Source organism: Gadus morhua, chromosome 16 (genome assembly GCF_902167405.1).
Source record: "Gadus morhua chromosome 16, gadMor3.0, whole genome shotgun sequence".
NCBI lineage: Eukaryota > Metazoa > Chordata > Actinopteri > Gadiformes > Gadidae > Gadus > Gadus morhua.
The window spans coordinates 30,324,043-30,345,096 of NC_044063.1; the positions used below are offsets into that span (position 1 = coordinate 30,324,043).

The 21,054-nt window shown below is 47.4% G+C and overlaps 1 protein-coding gene across 8 annotated transcripts in view; it reads right to left on the reverse strand.

Annotated features, from left to right (window-relative positions):
* Positions 1–21,054, reverse strand: part of clcn2b (chloride channel, voltage-sensitive 2b) — a 112,748-nt gene that overhangs the window by 55,239 nt on the left and 36,455 nt on the right. For 3 of the 8 annotated variants that reach the window (XM_030380631.1, XM_030380632.1, XM_030380629.1), the window contains exons 3-9: positions 19,700–19,750; positions 11,886–12,017; positions 10,452–10,580; positions 7,484–7,617; positions 3,089–3,166; positions 1,321–1,399; positions 41–166 (exon numbers count right to left, since the gene is read on the reverse strand). In XM_030380631.1, the coding sequence (XP_030236491.1) occupies positions 41–166; positions 1,321–1,399; positions 3,089–3,166; positions 7,484–7,617; positions 10,452–10,580; positions 11,886–12,017; positions 19,700–19,750 (729 nt within the window). The other 5 variants (XM_030380628.1, XM_030380627.1, XM_030380626.1 and 2 more) reach the window with 2 other exon arrangements.

Here is a 21,054-nt window from a genome sequence, read left to right on the forward strand (position 1 = left end):
AGGGGCTCTTAGCAGACAGCCCTCCAGTGGTGGGAATCACCTTCGTCTCTGTTCCACACGGCCAGCACCCGGAAGATGAAGGCGCTGAAGGTGGCTGCGAAGAAGCCTCTCCAATAGTTCCTCACCGCAAAGAAGGTGGAGGTGACCTCAATACTGAACAGCACCCCTGCAGGGCCAGGGAAACAGGGATACACACGGTTAGAGGGCTGATCCATCTGTCACCCCGACACGATGACCACACACCGATGAGAAGGCTGATCCATCTGTCACCATGAAACACAGCAATGCTGTGTAAACATCACATGAGGAGAGGGGACAGGAGGGGACAGGAGGGAAGAGGAGGGGCAAGAGGGGAGAGGAGGGGACAGGAGGGGAGAGGAGGGGAGAGGAGGGGCAAGAGGGGAGAGGAGGGGACAGGAGGGGAGAGGAGGGACAGGAGGGGAGAGGAGGGACAGGAGGGGGGAGGAGGGACAGGAGGGGAGAGGAGGGACAGGAGGGGAGAGGAGGGACAGGAGGGGGGAGGAGGGACAGGAGGGGAGAGGAGGGACAGGAGGGGGGAGGAGGGACAGGAGGGGACAGGAGGGACAGGAGGGGAGAGGAGGGGAGAGGAGGGGCAGGAGGGGACAGGAGGGGACAGGAGGGGAGAGGAGGGGGGAGGAGGGGAGAGGAGGGACAGGAGGGGAGAGGAGGGACAGGAGGGGAGAGGAGGGGAGAGGAGGGACAGGAGGGGAGAGGAGGGACAGGAGGGGGGAGGAGGGACAGGAGGGGACAGGAGGGACAGGAGGGGACAGGAGGGGAGAGGAGGGGAGAAGAGGGGCAGGAGGGGGGAGGAGGGACAGGAGGGGAGAGGAGAGGAGGGGACAGGAGGGGAGAGGAGGGGAGAGGAGGGGACAGGAGGGGAGAGGAGGGGAGAGGAGGGACAGGAGGGGGGAGGAGGGACAGGAGGGGAGAGGAGGGGACAGGAGAGGAGGGGAGAGGAGGGACAGGAGGGGAGAGGAGGGGACAGGAGGGGAGAGGAGGGGAGAGGAGAGGAGGGAAGAGGTGTTGACAGGAGGGGAGAGGAGGGGACAGGAGGGAGAGGAGGGGACAGGAGGGGAGAGGAGGGGACAGGAGGGAGAGGAGGGGACAGGAGGGGAGAGGAGGGGAGGGGACAGGAGGGGACAGGAGGGAGAGGAGGGGACAGGAGGGGAGAGGAGGGGAGGGGAGAGGAGGGGACAGGAGGGAGAGGAGGGGACAGGAGGGGAGGGGAGGATAGGAGGGGGGAGGAGAGGAGGGGAGGATAGCAGAGGAGGGGACAGGAGACCTCAGAGCAGCCCTCACCTCCTATAGGGGCAGCAAAGCAGCAGCCCACCCCAACCGCACAGGCCGCCGCCAGCATCTCGATGTTTCTCGACTCATTCTGGAACACACACACACACACACACACACACACACACACACACACACACACACACACACACACACACACACACACACACACACACACACACACACACACACACACACACACACACACACACAGGCTTGATGATTGGAGATTAAAATAGATAGCAACATAAAAGGCATTTTTTCCAAGTCCAAGGCTAGACAGCAGAAACCGAGAGCATGCTGGGAGACAGGGGGGCAGATCTTACCTTCGTCCCTAATAGACTGGGCTCCTTTAAGCAGCATTGAGGCAAACAATACTATTAAGAAAACAACTCTACTGTTTATACATTTATTAAAGTCAACAGATATTCCAAAATAAAACTACATTTGACACTAGTACGTGATTGATCAGTAGCCTTCTTCACATTAGCACTGCAGAATCAGCATGACGCAGTGTGTGTGTGTGTGTGTGTGTGTGTGTGTGTGTGTGTGTGTGTGTGTGTGTGTGTGTGTGTGTGTGTGTGTGTGTGTGTGTGTGTGTGTGTGTGTGTGTGTGTGTGTGTGTGTGGACAGGGTCTGGCCCGGAGCCCACAGGCAACCCACACATATTAGCCAGCTGAGTGGAGAGGACCACGCAGCTGGGACACTGCATACACATCAGACCTCCTACACACATGCACACACTCTCTGTACAAGTACTCTACAAGTATGTATGCCCGCGCATCAGGCCACTTTATCATCCGCTCTCAAATGCACCCTACAAGCACCTGCAGAGAGAGTGTGGCAGAGGGAGATAGGGGAGGGACGGGGAGGAGGGAGGCTGACGGAGAGAGTTTAGAGGCAGGATAAAGGAGGGAGGCTTAGAAAGTTTAGAGGCAGGATGGCGGAGGGACGCTGAGAGAGTTTAGACGCAGGATAAAGGAGGGAGGCCTAGAAAGTTTAGGTGCAGGATAGAGGAGGGAGGCTGAGAGAGTTTAGAGGCAGGATAGAGGAGGGAGGTTGAGAGAGTTTAGAGGCAGGATAGAGGAGGGAGGCTGAGAGAGTCTAGAGGCAGGATAGAGGAGAGAGGCTGAGAGAGTTTAGAGGCAGGATGGAGGAGGGAGTCTGACTTAGTGCTGTAATATGTTGTGTGCTATGTGCAGTGTAAAAAAAACCAATTGGATTGGTTGAGCATGGAAGGATCCTTGGAAGCACCTAATAAGTTAGAACAAGAACACACAGTGATAAAAAACATTTGAGGACGACATTAAAAACATGGAGATAATGTTGAAGATGAAGCAGTTAGAGCAGGCCAGACAGAATAATAGGAATTAGGAATAATGATGAACAACCCGCGGGCTGAGCCGGTGGGTCTCATTTTAATACACAGCTCATGAAAACCATGCCCCCAATCCCAATGGATGGGAGCCAGAGAGGGGAGAGCAGGGGAAAGAAAGAGGAAATGATGAAGAGATAGTAAGAAAACAGGGTGCTACATGAACTCCCTCTGCGCATTCGTTTCGGTTTTGATCGCCGTGGTGATGCAGGCCCGGCTTTATGATCTCACACAAGAAGGTGGATACGTAGACACAAAGAAAAAGAGTGAAGAATGAATCACGCACACAAACACACACAAACACACGCGCATGCACGCATGCACACGCACACACACAGACACACACACACTGCAGGAGCGACTGCACATTACTGTATATTATTACTATCATGGAGAGTTAGTTACCTCATAGATTCCACCAAACAGTGACATGAACCTGCTGAGGAGGGCTGCACACAGGCTGGCGATGTGCACAAACGGACCCTGAGGAGAGAGGGGCAGAGGAGTCAGTAATGATCTGGAGTCAGAGGTTCAACAATGCTACAGCAGAACCTCTGGGGCTACCCAGCTCCTAGTCCGGAAACAAGAACACACCAGGGACCGAGTTACGCATGCTTTCCCTTTTTGGAACCCATATTTAAGTCAATAGCGCGTTGGAGGATCAAAGATGGAGGTTTCAGAAGAGGAGTTTTAAGAAATGTGAGACTGTGTCAGTAATAGTGTGTGAGAAATGTTGTGGGACTGACATTAACAGTATGTGTAAGTGTCTGAGACTGTCTGTAACAGTGTGTGTGAAACGTTGTGAGACTGACAGTAACAATGTGTGTGAAACATCCTCAGACTGTCAGTAACAGTGTGTGTTACGGTCTGAGACTGTCTGTAACAGTGTGTGTGAAACGTTGTGAGACTGACAGTAACAATGTGTGTGAAACGTCCTCAGACTGTCAGTGACAGTGTGTGTCACGGTCTGAGACTGTCTGAAACAGTGTGTGTGAAACGTTGTGAGACTGACAGTAACAATGTGTGTGAAACGTCCTCAGACTGTCAGTAACAGTGTGTGTCACGGTCTGAGACTGTCTGAAACAGTGTGTGTGAAACGTTGTGAGACTGACAGTAACAATGTGTGTGAAACGTCCTCAGACTGTCAGTAACAGTGTGTTTGAGAAACATTGTGAGACTGACAGTGTGAAAACTAACCATCGAACAGCTCCAACCAGCACAGCTCATTGTTCAACTCAAAAGTCAATGATTCAGGAAAGCAAATCAGTAGGTAACAGGACGGCCTTCGGGGGGTGTGTGTGCGCGCGTGTGTCTCTCTCTCCAGGCAATACAGTCTGATGAGAATGTGGCATATCTACCAGATTTATTTCAGCCAAAAGACTTCATTGATCTTGCACACACACACACACACACACACACACACACACACACACACACACACACACACACACACACACACACACACACACACACACACACACACACACACACACTACATCTGCAAAGCCTGCAATGGCTCCAGAAGTAGCATCAATAATTCACGAACACGGGCAAAAAGAAAACTCTGTCGAACTATCTGAATGAGAAAATCTGATCCCAGGTCTTTCAGCCGCTGTGCAGAGCCAATCACTCGGCTGGCTCAACAGTTTCTTCTTCCCTGTATAGATCTATCTATCATCCATTTTGAGTCGCTACAGGCTGAGCCACTGATCTTTTCCAATTTCATTACAACACCCTTGGCGATGGGGCATTTCAGCGCTGGGCTGCCCCTGGCTGTTGGGATGTCCGTGGGCTGCGGTAATGCGACAACGCTGGAGATGCAGAGACACCTTACTTTCATGATGGCACAGTAGTAGCAGTCTGTCTCCTGATGGGGATGGGGGTAGTCGCCACGTTTCAATAGTCAAACCATTTTCTTTTTTTTGTTCCATTGTAGAAACCATGTCCCATAAACAGACACACATTTTCCCCAATGTTGCTGTACTTCGTGACACCAAATAACACACACACTGATGTATTCTGGTACAAAGGGGTGATAAAACGAGCGGGTATGAATCAACTCCTACCAGTTCCTTCAAATTCCACCTGATCTCCATTCAACGCAGAAATGCAATGAGTTTGCAGATTTTTATACTGATAAAATTGAAGGCATCAGACGCGCCATCAATATCTCCACTTAAAACAAAAATGTTGGACTACAAAAAAAAAAGTAACATGCCAAGGATGGCATGCTTTAATGTTCTAGACTCTAAAACTCTTGTGGAAACTGTGACACAACTAAAGCCATCCACCAGTTGCCTTGATAGTTTTACCTACCAACCTCTTTAAGAATGTTTTCGACTGCCTAGCAATTGACATATTGCAGATAGTTAACAACTCTCTCCAGTCAGGCAATTTCCCAAAAGCTTTGAAAACTGCAGTTATTAAACCCCTTTTAAAAAAGCGGAGCCTAGATGCCTCTATTATTAAAAACTACAGACCAATATCAAATCTACCCTTCATAAGTAAAATCATTGAGAAAGCACTGAGACCGCCCCTATTAAAGTTGCAAACGACATCCGTTTTAACGCAGACTCCGGCAAAACCTCAATACTAATGCTACTAGACCTCAGTGCTGCATTAGACACTGTGTAGACCATACAATACTTTTGGAAAGGTTAGAAAACTGGGTGGGGCTTTCAGGCACAGTCTTAAATTGGTTCAGGTCCTACCTACAAAATAGGAACTACTTTGTTTCCATTGGCGACTTTGTATCAGAATCAACCAACGTGACATGTTGAGTTCCACAAGGTAAGATTTTAGGACCCTCTTTATTCAACATCTACATGCTCCCACTAGGGCAAATCATGCAAAATAACAATATTGACCATCATTGCTATGCTGATGACATGCAAATCTATGTATCGCTATCACCAAATGACTATCGGTCCATAGATCTGCTGTGCCAGTGCATTGAGCAAGAGAAAGACTGGATGTGCCAAAATTTCCTTCAACTAAATGAGGACGAAACAGAGATAATTGTATTTGGTTCTAAAACGGAGAGGCTTAAAGTAACCCAACACCTTCACTCTCTGTCCCTGAAAACCTCAATCAAAGCCAGAAATCTATGGGTTATCATGGATTCAGATTTACATTTCGACAGTCACATCAAATCAGTTACAAAATCTGCATATTTTCACCTTAAAAATGTAGCAAGATTCGGAGGGCTCATGTCCACCGAAGACTTACAAAAACTTGTACATGCCTTTATCACTAGTAAGCTTGATTACTGCAATGGTCTTCTTACAGGTCTCCCAAAACAAAATCTAAGGAAGCTTCAGCTTGTTCAGAATGGTGCTGCTAGAGTTCTTACAAAGACCAAAAAATTTGAACACATTACACCAATTCTTAAATCGTTACATTGGCTTCCTGTAGGTCAGAGAATAGATTTTAAAATCAGGTTGCTAACCTATAAATCCCGACATGGTTTAGGCCCAAAATATTTAACTGATATGCTTCCACTACATAAGCCTTCTAGAGTCTCTAGACCACTAAGATCTTCTGAGACAAATCTGTTAATTATCCCCAGAGTAAACACGAAACATGGGAAAGCAGGATTTAGTTACTATGCAACAAATAGCTGGAATAAACTCCCTGAGGATTTAAGACTTTTCCTAACTCTGAGCACCTTTAAACAAGACTGAAGACTTTTATGTTTGCTTTAGCTTTCTGCTAAATCTTAAATACATTGTACTTTCTAAAAAGCTTTTTTAACTTTGCCTTTATTTTCTATTTTATTACTAAAAGGCATTTTTAACTTTCTATTTTACTCATTTCTTTGCATATGTTTTCTTTTACTTATCTATTATTTAATTTTATTGTATGACAATGTTTATATGTGAAGCACTTTGAGTCTGCCTTGTGTATGAAAAGTGCTTCATAAATAAAGTTGCCTTGCCTTTAATAGACATGAGCGCATTTGAAACTGACTAGTTGATATTTTGACAGCGCGTTTGCAGTCTCTCCTGAGACAGATGCATGACCACATGAATTTCAAACTTCAAGTGGCTCAGTTTATGTCCAAATAATATGGCCTAATTTACACATTGAATAGGGTTTTCTTGCACAACTTCAGAAACACTGAGTCGCCATGTAAATTTCGGCACAAAGAACATAACACATATATGCATAACATTGCATAGTTGCATTTAATTGTTGCATTTTCAAATGTTCAGCTGGCCCATCAGGCATCGTCCTACTTGCTCTGAAACGCATTCCTTAGACAAGACGGATATAATATTTTGTATAAATAAATGTTTTAATACAATGTGACGTTTTTTAAGACAAATCTTCCAATAGTTCCCATAAAATGTCAGCATTATTTTTTATGAGTATAATAATATAATAGTAATGTAAGAATATAATATAAATACCCGTCCCTATCTTTTTCCTGTGTCATTTTGTTGATCTACTATAAGTGCTCTAAATACCGGGTAGTGTCACTTGCATAATTATTTTATTGCGGTAATAATTTCCACTAATTAAAGAAAAAGAAAAACTTTCCCCCACGCCGGTGGAAATGCATCGTCCTTACGGCCTGACAGGGACCTGGCTTACATCATTGCAATGCCTCCGTTGCCCAATCCTACCCCTCACTTTAGGCCTTCCTCCAAAAACATTCCCCAAAAACACATGACTAGCTCCATGGCTTTAGCAATAGGTCTGAATAGCCTTGTAGAAGACTGGTCATGCACAATGAGTTGGCCAATAGTTGGCCTGTATGTGTGTGTGCGTGCGTGCAAGCGTGTGCGTGTGCATTACCTCCTTGCCTAAGGGCATGCCACTGCCCAAAGCACAGGTGAGGCCGATGACTTTGGCCACAAAGGTCTTGAACGTGAGGTATTCCTTCAGCACCACACCCCGAAGGATGGTCTTCATCTCCGGGATGCCGGACCCTGCAACAAGCTTAGCATCACCACACAAACCTAGCCTTTCAGCATGTTTCCATCTCACAAGTCAAGTAAAGTAGTCTCACTGTTCTAATGCAATTTGTTCAATGTCATGGCATGAGAACCATGAGACTCGAAAAACAAAACACAATCAAAACAGTGCAGCTTCAAAGCCAAGGTCGGCAATAGAGAGAAACAAAAAGGAAGACAGATTTTGAAAGTATCCAACAAAAATAAATCCTACCCCTCACTTTAGGCCTCCCTCCAAAAACACTCCCCAATCTGAATAGCCTTGTGGAAAACTCTGGTCATGCGCAATGACCAACCGCACCACTCAGTCCGATTAGGGGACCCGTTTCGGACTCAGACGCGACGTTGTCCCGCTACTCTGGAGCTCCAGGAAGACCTCAAGACCGTTGGCAACCAACCGCCACACTCAGTCCGATTACGGTACCCATTTCGGACTCAGACGCGACGTTGTCCCGCTACTCTGGAGCTCCAGGAAGACCTCCAGACCGTTGGCAACCAACCGCCACACTCAGTCCGATTACGGGACCCATTTCGGGCTCAGACGCGACGTTGTCCCGCTAATCTGGAGCTCCAGGAAGACCTCCAGACCGTTGGCAAACAACCGCACTATTCAGTCAGATTAGGGGACCCATTTCGGCCTCAGACGCTACGTTGTCCCGCTACTCTGTTTGTAATGCTCATACACGTTTCTATATTATGACCCCTGGGAGTCTAAACATAACCCATGGGAGTCTAAACATAACCCATGGGAGTCTAGAACTTTTGTACTGTAGCGACCCTGGGACAGTTAAATAGTTTGTGTGTTATGTGTTACATTATATTTCGTTGTCCGTTATGCCAGTTGTTCTATGTGCATGTATTGTAATGTTCTTCTTGTCAATCAGCGTGGGGGCGAATCATTAGGTCAGCTGGGGGAGGGCCTTGGAAGAACAGGAGGGTGGGGGCCTGCACGCGAGTGAGACCGTGTTGGGGGTTGCCGGGGTAACCGGGGTTTGTTTTGTGTCGGTTTTCTGCCGTTGGTTACAATGTTACGGGTTTCAGTGACCTGGTTTTGGTTCATTAAAACTACCTTCAACTACTAATGACTCGACATCGTTATGTCACCGGCGAGGTCGTTACAGTACTCGTTAAAAAATAACGCTTAGTTTTGTACTTACGCTTAGGGGGTTAGGGGCATTGGAGGAAGGCGGGATGATTTGAATGTGCTGTAATTCTCAAATGCAACAAAGGTAAGAGTCCCTTTAATGTGTCGCGTTCTTCTTTTTCATTTAATTTATTAGCAGGCTACACTGTGTCGCGCTGCTATGATGTCACGATGCTTACGTAGCTGCCGCGACTAATGCCATCCGGCTTAAACCCTGCCGTACCATAAGGGTACTGTCGGCTGTGGATATGCCATCCAGATTTAGCGTCACTGAGCCGCACCGTGTCGCGCCACACCATACCACCACTGCACGGCAGCATGCCGCACCGCTCGGTTGAAACAAGGCATAAAGTAAGGGCCTCATCATGAGTGTGTTTAAGCTAACCTGCTGTTGCTCCTCTAAAGTAAGGGCCTCAGGTGAGTGTGTTTAAGCTAACCTGTTGGTGCTCCTCTAAAGTAAGGGCCTCATCATGAGTGTGTTTAAGCTAACCTGTTGGTGCTCCTCTAAAGTAAAGGTACGACCACACTGAAAGCGTCACGCACGTAAGATTATGCGCGTAACGTGCCTAACCTGATGCTTGATCGTTCAACGCGCCTAACGCGCCTACGCAGCTAGATGAGCCCGCCCAGCGGAGGTGTCTTGCTTCGCCCTGAAGGGGCTTATTTTCGATGATGACCGGCGACGTTCTGAATAACTTCACATCGTGTGTCTTTTTACAATTTATTAGTTACCAGCATTCGTAGTGTTGATTAGCAGAGAAATAGTCTGCCAAAGACGTTGACGTCGCCTAGCAACGGAAGACGCTGGGGTTGACAAGTTACCGGACTACTACCCATGCAAGTGAACGGGGCGTTCCAAGGCATTGAAAAGACCTGTGTGATAAAGGCCTATAATATTTCTGAGATTAAGTCAATAAATCAATGATTTAAAAAAACAAAACACAAACGCTCGATCAAAGGCCCGGCACGACCCGGCCCGAGGATAGTGGTGGGAAATATCGGCCCGACCCGGCCCGCGGGTCGACTCAGGCTCGGGCTCGGGCAGAGAATCTAAACTCTAGTGCATGAAGTCCTCCGTAGGAGCTCACAGCTGGGTGAGTTTCACCACCTCCTCATCGTTTCAGCACACACTGAAACGATGACTTGGTCACCCATGTTCTTTCTGCTTCTGAGAGTCCTCCGTCTCTCTGCCAGTGACATTGGGTCAAGCTCAACGCTGATTGGCTATCGCGGCTAAGCATCACACGTATGCAAGTCTAAAGTAAAACATTTTGAACTCCGCTCGTTGGTGCGTTGGGCGCGTTATTTAGGTGCGTAAAACGCTTGTAAAGCGCCTAACACGCTGCTTTAGCGCGTGTAACGCATCTACGCGCCAAAACCAATGGTTCCTCATGCAAAAATGTAGATTTTCAACGCCTCTAACGCGCGTAACGTGTTCAGTGTGGGCCTCGTCATGAGACCCTAACCTGTTGTTCTTCCTCTAAAGTAGAGGTTACATCATGAGTTTGTTTAAGCTAACCTGTTGTTCTTCCTCTAAAGTAGAGGCTTCATCATGTGTGTGTGTGTGTGTGTGTGTGTGTGTGTGTGTGTGTGTGTGTGTGTGTGTGTGTGTGTGTGTGTGTGTGTGTGTGTGTGTGTGTGTTTGTGTGTGTGATCGTGAGCATACCGACGGCCTGCGGAGCAAGGATCTGGGTGAAGCCAGCAGAGAAGGTGATGAGCACCACAGGGTAGGTGACCCAGGCCAGGTACTGCAGGAACACATTACTGTCCAGACCGCCATACATCCACTTCTGTGCTGTGGACACACACACGCACGCACACACGCACACACACAAACACAAACACACACACACAAACACAAATGCACATACAGGGAAACTCACACACTCACAAAAAGAAAGACACGGAGACACAAACATGGAAAAGTGCACAAGGAGAGAAACACACACACATAAGGAAAAGCATTGTGGTTTGTGAGCACGCACAACCAACCTACATGTGATGAAGGACGTGTGTATAACCATGGAACACGGACACGCATGGAAGGAGAAATATCTGACTGGGGATATCAGAGAAACTAAGCAGTGATTTCCTGTGTATCTGTGTGTGTGTGTGTGTGTGTGTGTGTGTGTGTGTGTGTGTGTGTGTGTGTGTGTGTGTGTGTGTGTGTGTGTGTGTGTGTGTGTGTGTGTGTGTGTGTGAAGAGGATTTGCCTGGATAACTGTCATATATCGAAATCTCTCTATAAAAAACGCCATTCGCTCTGGCTCAACACACACACACACACACTCACAAACACACAAACACACATACACACACACACACACACACACTTTGTAAAAGACACACAACGCTGTGTCAAAGCTGATGTGCACTTTCATCTAAGATTACTCACCTGTGAGCAGCAACATCTGCAGCTATAGCAACGCACATACACACGCACACACACACACGCACGCAGACACACACAAGGACACACACACAGCATGAAGTGTGGTGTGATCATCTGAAGTGTGTCTGAGTGTCATCTTAACTCCTCACAAAGCAGCTCATCTAAAGCCACATCACTGCTCCGATGTGCTCTCAGTGCTGCTCCATGTTTGCATTTCCCACTGGCACGCAGCTAGCTAGTCATGCATGAAGTGAAGATCATTTGATGAAGTGTTCAACGGGGAGGGGACAATACGCAAATGTGGTTCTATTGGATCCGGGTAAACCTGCCCTAGGAAAGGTTTTCTATTAAGACCCCCAGAGTACAGTTACTGTCGTCTGGTGGGAGAGTTGACCAGAATAAATCATTTATGAGGAAGGATTCCAGGGATTTATGAGGAAGGGTGTTTCATTAGTTGAGTCAAAGTTCCAGCTCAGATATAGTTTAATGGAGTTAATAGCTGCAATAGAAGTGTCTGCAGGTTTTAGTCTGGGCCCTTCAATGATCCATCACACGCCCATCCCCCATTCCCAGTCTCCCATCACCTGTCACCTGCCTTTGAATCCCTTTATCCCACTGCTCCCAGTGACCAATGCAGTATCTATCCTGACCACATACATTAGAGGGTACACAATACAAATGCACATGACTCCTCTCATCCTGGGTCACCTTGGAGGCAGATGGCGATGCAGAAGTCCACCGCCCAGCTAACGAGTGCCATCAGCAGCCCCAGGAGGATGAGGAAGATCCAATCCTCGCCCACCCGCGAGATCAGGAACTTCTGGCAGCGCACCGTGCAGACTGTAGGGAGAAAGGGGAGGAGGGAGGATGGGGGAGGGAGAGAGGAGGGGAGGACGGGAGGAGGGGGGAGGGAGGGAGGGAATTGAGGCAGGGAGGCGTCAACAGGTGAGTACAACAGTAGTTGTCAAACTCTGTTCAAAAAGGACAGGTTAAAACATTGAGGGAAGGCTCACGTTAACATTTGCTTTGACAGTTATATGGGGGGGGGGGGGGGATGCATTCAGAACACAGCAAGCCAACACTTGACAGTTCAGCGCTGTTAACTCATCAAACATGCATAATTAAGGTTTGCATATGAAGAAAGCCACTGTTCAAACAAAGCTGTTATCTGATTGGACACTTGGAGAGGTCAAATTGAAGTAGAAAATGTTTGGAATCTACAGGTTGGAGGGTCCGAGCTGTCCCCGTGCCGAGGGTAGTGCTGTGCTAGGTTGGGCTTCAGCACTCGTCAACAGAGGAAAAACATGGCAACGCTGTCGACGCCGACCCTGGGAGCTCGTCCTGTGTGTCACTTGAAAGCGATGCAGTATAGCGCTGATGCAACACGTAGTGCCAACCTTTACTCCCTGCCCCTCCAACCAGAAAGAGACCGCAAAGATAATCTTCTGAAGTGTTGTCCTCTCTACCACGTGCTGAACCAAGCCTGTAACAGAGTGGTGGTGAACCGAGCCCATAACAGAGTGCTGATGGACAGAGCTCATAACAGCGACCTGATGAACAGAGCCCATAACAGGTACAGACCTGATGAACAGAGCCCATAACATGTAAATACCTGATGAACAGAGCCGATAACAGCGACCTGATGGACAGAGCCCATAACAGAGAGCTGATGAACAGAGCCCATAACAGGCTCCGATGAACAGAGCCCATAACAGGCTCTGATGAACAGAGCCCATAACAAGTAAATACCTGATGAACAGAGCCTATAACAGCGAGCTGATGAACAGAGCCATTCAGGAGGAAACTGGTGAGCTAACGCTGAGCCGAGGAAGTGTTCCAAGTAGCTGGTTGTGAAACCATCCGGGACAGGATGCACGTAGAGCAGGTCCAACATCGGGGACAGGATCCACGTAGAGCAGGGCCAACATCCGGGACAGCATGCACGTAGAGCAGAGCCAAAACACTGCTTGTCCGGGTAGCTTCAGATGAGAACCAGTGAACATCACTTTGCCATCTGATGCAGGGTTTTTACATGTTACATAACATCACTTTTGCTCTGCAGAACAACATGCACACACACACTCACACTTTGTCCCACAGACAAACACTTCATGTTTCCGTTGACTAATGTTGACTAATTGTCAGTACAGCTCATCTTTTATGCAGCTGGTTTATCATTCTCTCTCTGCCCTCCTTATGACGCTGTCCCCGTTTCACCCTCACCTCTGCCAGATGCCACTTGAGGTTTGGAGCATTGAGTGTGAGTGAGTGTCAGGAGGAGGCTGAACTGTGGCAGGAGGCCCAAGTGTTTACAAAGAAGTGTGAGTGTTTGATTTACATTTAGGGGCACGGTTGGTATTGGTTCACCTACGTTGTCCTGGCAATTGATGGGCGGTTATTGTTGTTGTTCAGAAAGCTATCTCTAGAGATGTGCATCATATTCTTATCTTGATTGTTGACATCAAGGGTTTAAATAACGCACTTCAGAGCAGTACAACATCCAAATAAAAAGCAGATCAAGTTTGAATGACTTTGTCTCCAGACTTGGGATAAGGGTACCAGGCCCAAGAAGCCAACTGTTTTGTATACAACAACTTGATGCTTCAACTTTATGTTTGTAGGCCTGACTCCTGTTCAAGTATTCCCTTTAACACTCAGACCTGCTCTGGAGCAGGCAGCCAAGATGGAAAACAACCATAACCAACACACTTCTTTGAATGGGACAACCAAAATTCAAAGGACTTGTTTTGGAAACCCAAACATAGATTCAAACAACCGTTTCATTTCCGCTTCATTAGTGGCTGACGATGGGAATGAAGGGGAGAGGGAGGGGAGCGGGAGGGAGGGCAGAAGGAGAGAGTCCTGGGAGAGGGAGGGAGGGCAGGAGGACATGAAGGAGAGAGTTCTGGGAGTGGGAGGGAGGGCATGAAGGAGAGAGTTCTGGGTGAAAAGGGGAGAAGGAGAGAGTTCTGGGAGAGGAGGGCAGAAGGAGGGAGTTCTGGGAGAGGGAGAGAGGGCAGAAGACGTGAAGAATTTATGGTGGCAGAGTTATACTTGCACCATTTCCAATCAACAGTGTGTCTGTCTGAAATACAAAAACACACAAACCCTCATAAACTCATACATATCACCTTCCCAGGGCTGTCAGTCCCTCAGCAGAAGTCTTTGACCTCATTTCTTTCATGTTTACAATATTATGCACTGCGTATTTGTTCACGATTGTGTCTATGTTGTGTGTCATCTTCGGCCATTATGATTTATTTATACAAACCCTCTTCTGTGGGGTTAGTCAGCCTGTGTATGTTTAGGCATTGGTATAGTTATGCAAACGAGTTAGTGAGTGAGAGAGTGTGTGTGTGTGTCCGCACATGTGTGTGCGCACGTGTGTGTGTGTGCGCACGTGCTGGCTGCATGGACATCTGTGCAATCCTGTCTTCTTAGAGGTATTATTAGGTTTGCTCAGTCTGCAGACGTATTGCAGTTGGAACGATTGGTGACTTTATTCTTGGTGGAATTCTCTCCCTCCCTCTCTCCCTCTCCCTCTCTCTCTCCCTCTCTCTCTCTCTCCCTCTCTCCCCCTCCCAGGTCCTGCTTAATCTCAAACACCCACCCACACACACACCTGCACTGAAACGCGTTCCCACCTGTGCACAAACGCAACAACATCGGTAAGGAGCATGAGTGCACGCACGCACGCACGCACGCACGCACGCACGCACGCACGCACGCACGCACGCACGCACGCACGCACGCACGCACGCACGCACGCACGCACGCACGCACGCACGCACACACGCACACACACACACACACACACACACACTATACTGAGGACGGCTATTTTGTGAGACTGTGGAGCCCGATGTGTTCTGTATCCAAGGCAACTTAAATGAGCCCTGGCCAGTGTGCATGCGTTATGTCCTCTCTCGCCATCGTGGGAGCGATTGAAAGCGAAAGATGGAGATAGAGATTGACAGTCAAGAGAGACTTTTCCCCGTCGATGCAATATTCTTGTGCTACAACACAACAAAAAAACACGTAAATTATTTAAATCTACTGCACTCTTATGACATGCGGTGTTACACAATGCACAGCCGGAGATATCTGCCATTAAACAAATGTATTGCGTTGTGCCTTCCTTTTCATCCATTAATTTATGTAACTTGATGCACACGGGGGGCCCTCATTCAGATGTTCTGTCTAATACCCCCAGCAAATTACATTACCGTTAACACGCATGGCAACCTGCATAACTCAGCTCTTTATGCTGCTCCTTTAGTACAGATCCACAGGGAGAGACACAGAGATACAGAGGGAGAGAGAGAGACAGAGACGAAGAGACACACAGAGAGAGAGACAGAGTCAGAGAGACACAAAGAGAGAGAGAGTGCCTCCAATTCTACTTGAGTGAGGGATAAGACGAAACGTAAATACATAAAGGCCGTGGAGAGTAATACAGTCAAACCTGGCCTGCATAGAGACAATATTCAATAACTAATTAATTATTCTCTTCCGGTGTCTTCTTTAAAGACCCCGCCCTTACTCATCAACCATCATTCCCTCTCCCTCATGTTGATTTGTTCCTTATGCTCATCGGTCAAAACATAAACCGTCACGTAAAAAAAATGTAAGGGCCCACCAGCAATGGCTGCTACCACATGGACAGAGGGGGCTCACACATCACTCCCCTCTCTCGCTCTTAGCAGCTGTGTTTTTTTCCTGTGTGTGTGTGTTTGTATCTGCGAGCGTGTGCGTGTGTGCGTGCATGCGTGCGTGCGTGCGTGTGTGTTGAATACATCCACAAAGTTCCTTTGCGTCTTTGCCCACACCAATGACTGCACTGAGCCGCACTTGGCATGCATTTGTGAGTCACTTATCTGACATGGAAAGAAAGGTGTAGCTCTGCCCCTATTATCCATCCCAGATTTCTCACACACACTCTGAGAGGCTGGTCGTTCTCATCAGTGAGGGAACCATAACTCTAATCGTCATTTACTCTTGAAAAACCCTGACAGAACCCTTTATCGTTATCAAGTTGTCTTCTGAACATTGCCTCTTTCACTGTCATTTAAAATATATTAAATTTAAATAATGTATATAAGGAAACCGTTTGATGCATTTACCAATCATGGATAGAGTAGCTATACCTGAGACCACTTTCGTTAGGTTGCTTGTATTCAACTGTGACAATGAGGTTGTATTTATAGTGGGGTTTCAACAGTTTCATCAGGTGAGAGTGCGGCCGCATGGGAGATTCTGGGGGATAAACACACATCTTCTGAATCTATCAATGCACAGTGGATAGTGATTAATGAGCTGGTTTGCATGAGTTCTTCACAATCCACACCAATGCAGACAGAGCCAACATACCAACATATGGTGGCATCCGCCATGATAATGAGCATCAATCATCACGGAGTGGGCTTGGCCTGTGTGTTAGCATACGGCTGCACGCGCTGTTGTGGTGTGTGTGTTTCTCTGTGTCTGTGTGTGTGTGTGACTGTGTGTGTGTATGTGTGTGTGTGTGTAATCACACAGGGGAAAGGTAAGGTCAATTCATTTTCTGGAAGTAAGCCTGAGAGACCAGCAGCCAATAGGACACCTGCTGCTTCTGCGCTCAACGCTCTCCGCCTCTCTCCATCCCCCTATCTCCTCTCCTCTCCATTTCATTCTCTCCCGTCCCTCAGCTCCTGCATCCCTCGTTCCCCCTCTCTCCCCACAACCCTGTCCTCTAATTCCAAATCCCCCCCCCCCCCCCCCCCCCCCGACCCTCTTTTCCCAAACTCCTGGAGCTGAATGGTCAGCGTTTTCATTTTACAGTCCTCGGCAGACACACAACTGCATCACATCCACTTTGTGTGCCACACACACACACACACACACACACACACACACACACACACACACACACACACACACACACACACACACACACACACACACACACACTCACACACACACACACACACACACACACACACTCTCTATTGAGGTCTCGACCTGCTGTGAGTCACCTGGGGTCTCATTTATAAAACTGTGCGTGGGATCGTTACTAAAAATGTGCGTACTCTCAGAAGCCAAGTTTTGCGTGCGCCAAAAAATATTCCGATTTATAAAACCCTGCGTACGCACACCGTACGCAATCTTTGCTTTATAAATCACAGAGTGCCTAAAAGTGTTTGCAGCTGAATCAGCTTCACGTTCCGCCCTGTACACGCCCCTTTTTAACCATAAATGGTTCAAATTCAAATTCAAATTCAAATTACTTTATTTTTCCGTTAGGAACTTCAGATGTGGAGGAGCAGCAGGGTGTGTCCATACCCAACAGTACCCAAATGGTCAATGCAAATGACCTCATGAATTCGATCTGCATATAAAACAGACTCAGATGCAAGTACTATGTCTTGTCGGAAACAATGGCAGAAGTAGGCCTACTGAGAAAAGCAAAAAAGCGAAATTTCACGGAGGTTGAAGTGGAGACACTTGTGGGTGAGATGGAGGCCCGAAAGGTAGTTTCGTTCGGCGGTCACGGGATTGGGATCGCCAACAACAAAAAGCAGAGTGAGTTGCAACATGTTGCTGCAGCAGTGAACTCTGTCAGTAGCACGGAGCGCACATTCCCAGAATTAAAAAAGACATAGAGTTACATATTTTTATGTAGCCTACCAATAAATCGTTATGGTCCCTAAATACCCTCTCCCTCCGAATCCTGCCATTTGCATGGTCCGCCAGAAGTGCCATATGGTGCAGCATTACCACGGCGCTCACCTCTGCATTTAGGGTTACGGTAATAAGACTGACCGAGAACACCTTGGATAATCAGTTTGTAATCACCCACGTAAAATGTTCTTGAACATAACCCCTTTTTAATGCCTGATTTGTCATGAAAAGCATCAAGAGTAACGGACAACGATTGTGATGAGTGTGGCTTGGTTTTCCACACTTGGGATTTAATTGACATTTGATTATGTGTTTACAGTGTCACAGAAAAATATTATGTTATTGACACATGTTGGACAGATGCTTTATTCCATGCAGTCGCGCCGTCAGTGGACAGTATGGAGTGACGGGATTAAATACAGAGAATTCTTTTTTATTTCTATTCTAAGGAGATGTTTCTGGAGTTATAACTGAGAAATAACGCAGTTGACTTAAATTATTCTGATTAGGATTTAACGCATGATACGGGTTGAAATTAAATTTATGAAGGGCGATGATAAAACATAATCGTTCTTCTCACTCTACAATTCTTCGGTCTGACTTCAGTTCACCACCACACCATCTGTGTCGCAAATTCTCCTTTTCCTCCAAACCATGCGTACGCATGGGTCAGAGTTTGCTTAGGGCTGCGCACATTTTCCCGTCAAGTTGGTTTTTTATAGATCACAACCTTAGCGTGGAAAGTCACGTACTCCAATTTCAGCCCCGTTTTGTGCGTACGCAACGGTTACAAATGAGACCCCTGGCCCTTGAGCAAGCTGTTTTTGGCTTATAGCTCTGTCTATCTTGCACCCAGCGCAATTTTCTACAGCGACGCATGTATCGTTGCTAGTTTGCACCCGCTGCAGTTCCATTGTGGATTCAATAGTATTCCGCAACACATAACAAATATGTGCAGTGAAAACGCAACCCCAGCCTGATGTTCACCCTGTGAAAACAGAGGGATTGGAACACAGGCCTCATCAATCCAGGGCCGACATCTTTCTAACTCAATTATAGAAAGCAACACAAATATTGAGGACTCACACAACCCACACAGACATACCCAAACACACAAACAGAGAGCTGGCAATGACTGACAAAAACATTGATGTGTGTGTGTGTTTATATGTGTGTGTGTATGTGTATGTGCGTGTGCGTGCGTGCTTGTGTGTGTGCGTGTATGAGAATGTGTATGTGCATGTGTATTTGTGTATCGTTTGTCTGTTTTCTAAGCAAGAGGCAAGACATTGATCAACGCGGTCCTCTACAGCTTGCACTGCATAATCAGACCCCCCCCCCCCCCCCGACAAACACACACACACACACACACCAGGCAGTTTATGACTTTCCATTAACGCCTGTGGCGAGTAGTAAGAAAGGCTGGGCTGGTGAGGTTTCTGCCAAACCAACTCATACATTACAGAGTCTGTGTGCTTCATTAATGCAGCCAGCAGGAAAGACACACACTGCACGGTCAGGGCTAGTGGACGCAAAATGAAGCAGCGAAAACACACATACTCCTGCGCACACACACACACACACACACACAATAATGTGTGTGTGGAAAATTGCTTGTTGAGATATTAATGATGGCATTAGTCAAACACACACACACACACACACACACACACACACACACACACACTGAGTTGACCAAGGAGAATGGTCCTCTAGTAACACTTCACAAAGCTGGAACATTGCTTGTTGAGATATTAATGATGGGGATATTAATGTAGGACATTAAGAAGCTGACAGGGTGGGGGGGTTGGGCTGGGCATGTAGGTTGGGGGGGAGGGGGTCACAGACCAGTTTATCTTTACCAGATATAAAGTCCCGAGCTGGGGCCTCCAGGACCCAAGGATACCCTGACCCTAGAGGAATAGATCACACAAACACAGTTAGACACAGCACCACTGCAGTGGACCCACACAGCTGCACCAAGCCATGACTGGTGCCTGTGTCTTTAAGAGGAGACCCATCACAACAACAAGATCATGTTCAAAGACCATCACTTACAATCAGGGCGCTCAGAGGTTTATTGCTGGTTATGATTACTTGACCTCATAAACACACATTTAATGTCCTGTCAATGACACACAAACACACTCTTTCTTTAGAATGGAGCTTGCTTTACTCTCCTATTAAAGTGTAAATCAACAACAAACAGACCCACAGCCATCCACTGTGAGTGATGAATACTTTTCTCTCCTTATTATGGAATTTATAGACCTCCAGAAAAATGACCTTTCGAAACAGGTGTGTGTGTGTGTGTGTGTGTGTGTGTGTGTGCGTGTGTGTGTGTGTGTGTGTGTGTGTGTGTGTGTGTGTGTGTGTGTATGTGTGTGTGTGTGTGTGTGTGTGTGTGTGTGTGTGTGTGTGTGTGTGTGTGTGTGTGTGTGTGTATGGCCTGTTGGTGTGGGGTTGCACTTACAGATGATTAGGAAGGACCTACTAATGAGGGAGGCTGGGGGGCACGGGAAATGACAGGCTGAGGAGGAGGAGTGAGAAGGAGAAAGGAGAGATGAGAAGGAAGAATAGAGGGAGAAGGGAGAGAAGCTCTAAGCTAACAGCAAACATATAGCCCATCTATTGCTCCCTCTAATGTGGTGGAGGAAGCAGAGGCAAGAACGGTGGAGGAGAGGGCCTGAAGAGGGCTGAAGGAGCAGAGAGTCAAACTGACAGAAATAAGAAGAAAATCAATAGGCATTGTGGTCCAAAGCTTTTGGACCACATCGTTTTTACGAGCGAGGCAGGGATCTGGCCATAAAACCACGTGCTAAGAGCACCCAATCACACAACATAAACAATAGAAGAACGCTGCTGTTAATAAAAGTGTCTGGGCACTGCCAGGTTATGGCTAGAACTTCAGACAAGAATCAATTTTTAATATTGCCACTGAACTAAGCATTGCACAAGAGACCAAAGATCTGACCCCAGTGGAGGAGAACAGAGAGACCACTGACATCATCTCCCGCCAACGCACTCCCCGATTGGCACAGATTTTAGCAAAATGATGTCCCTCTTCCCACCATGTTCACCAAGTGTGGCTTCCTGACATTGTGCTGAGCCAGAGAGACGGAGTTGGCCCATCGTACCTTATACATTATGTATAGGACAGATTACATCAGCTGTACAGTACCACTGCAGAGCACACACACACACACACACACACACA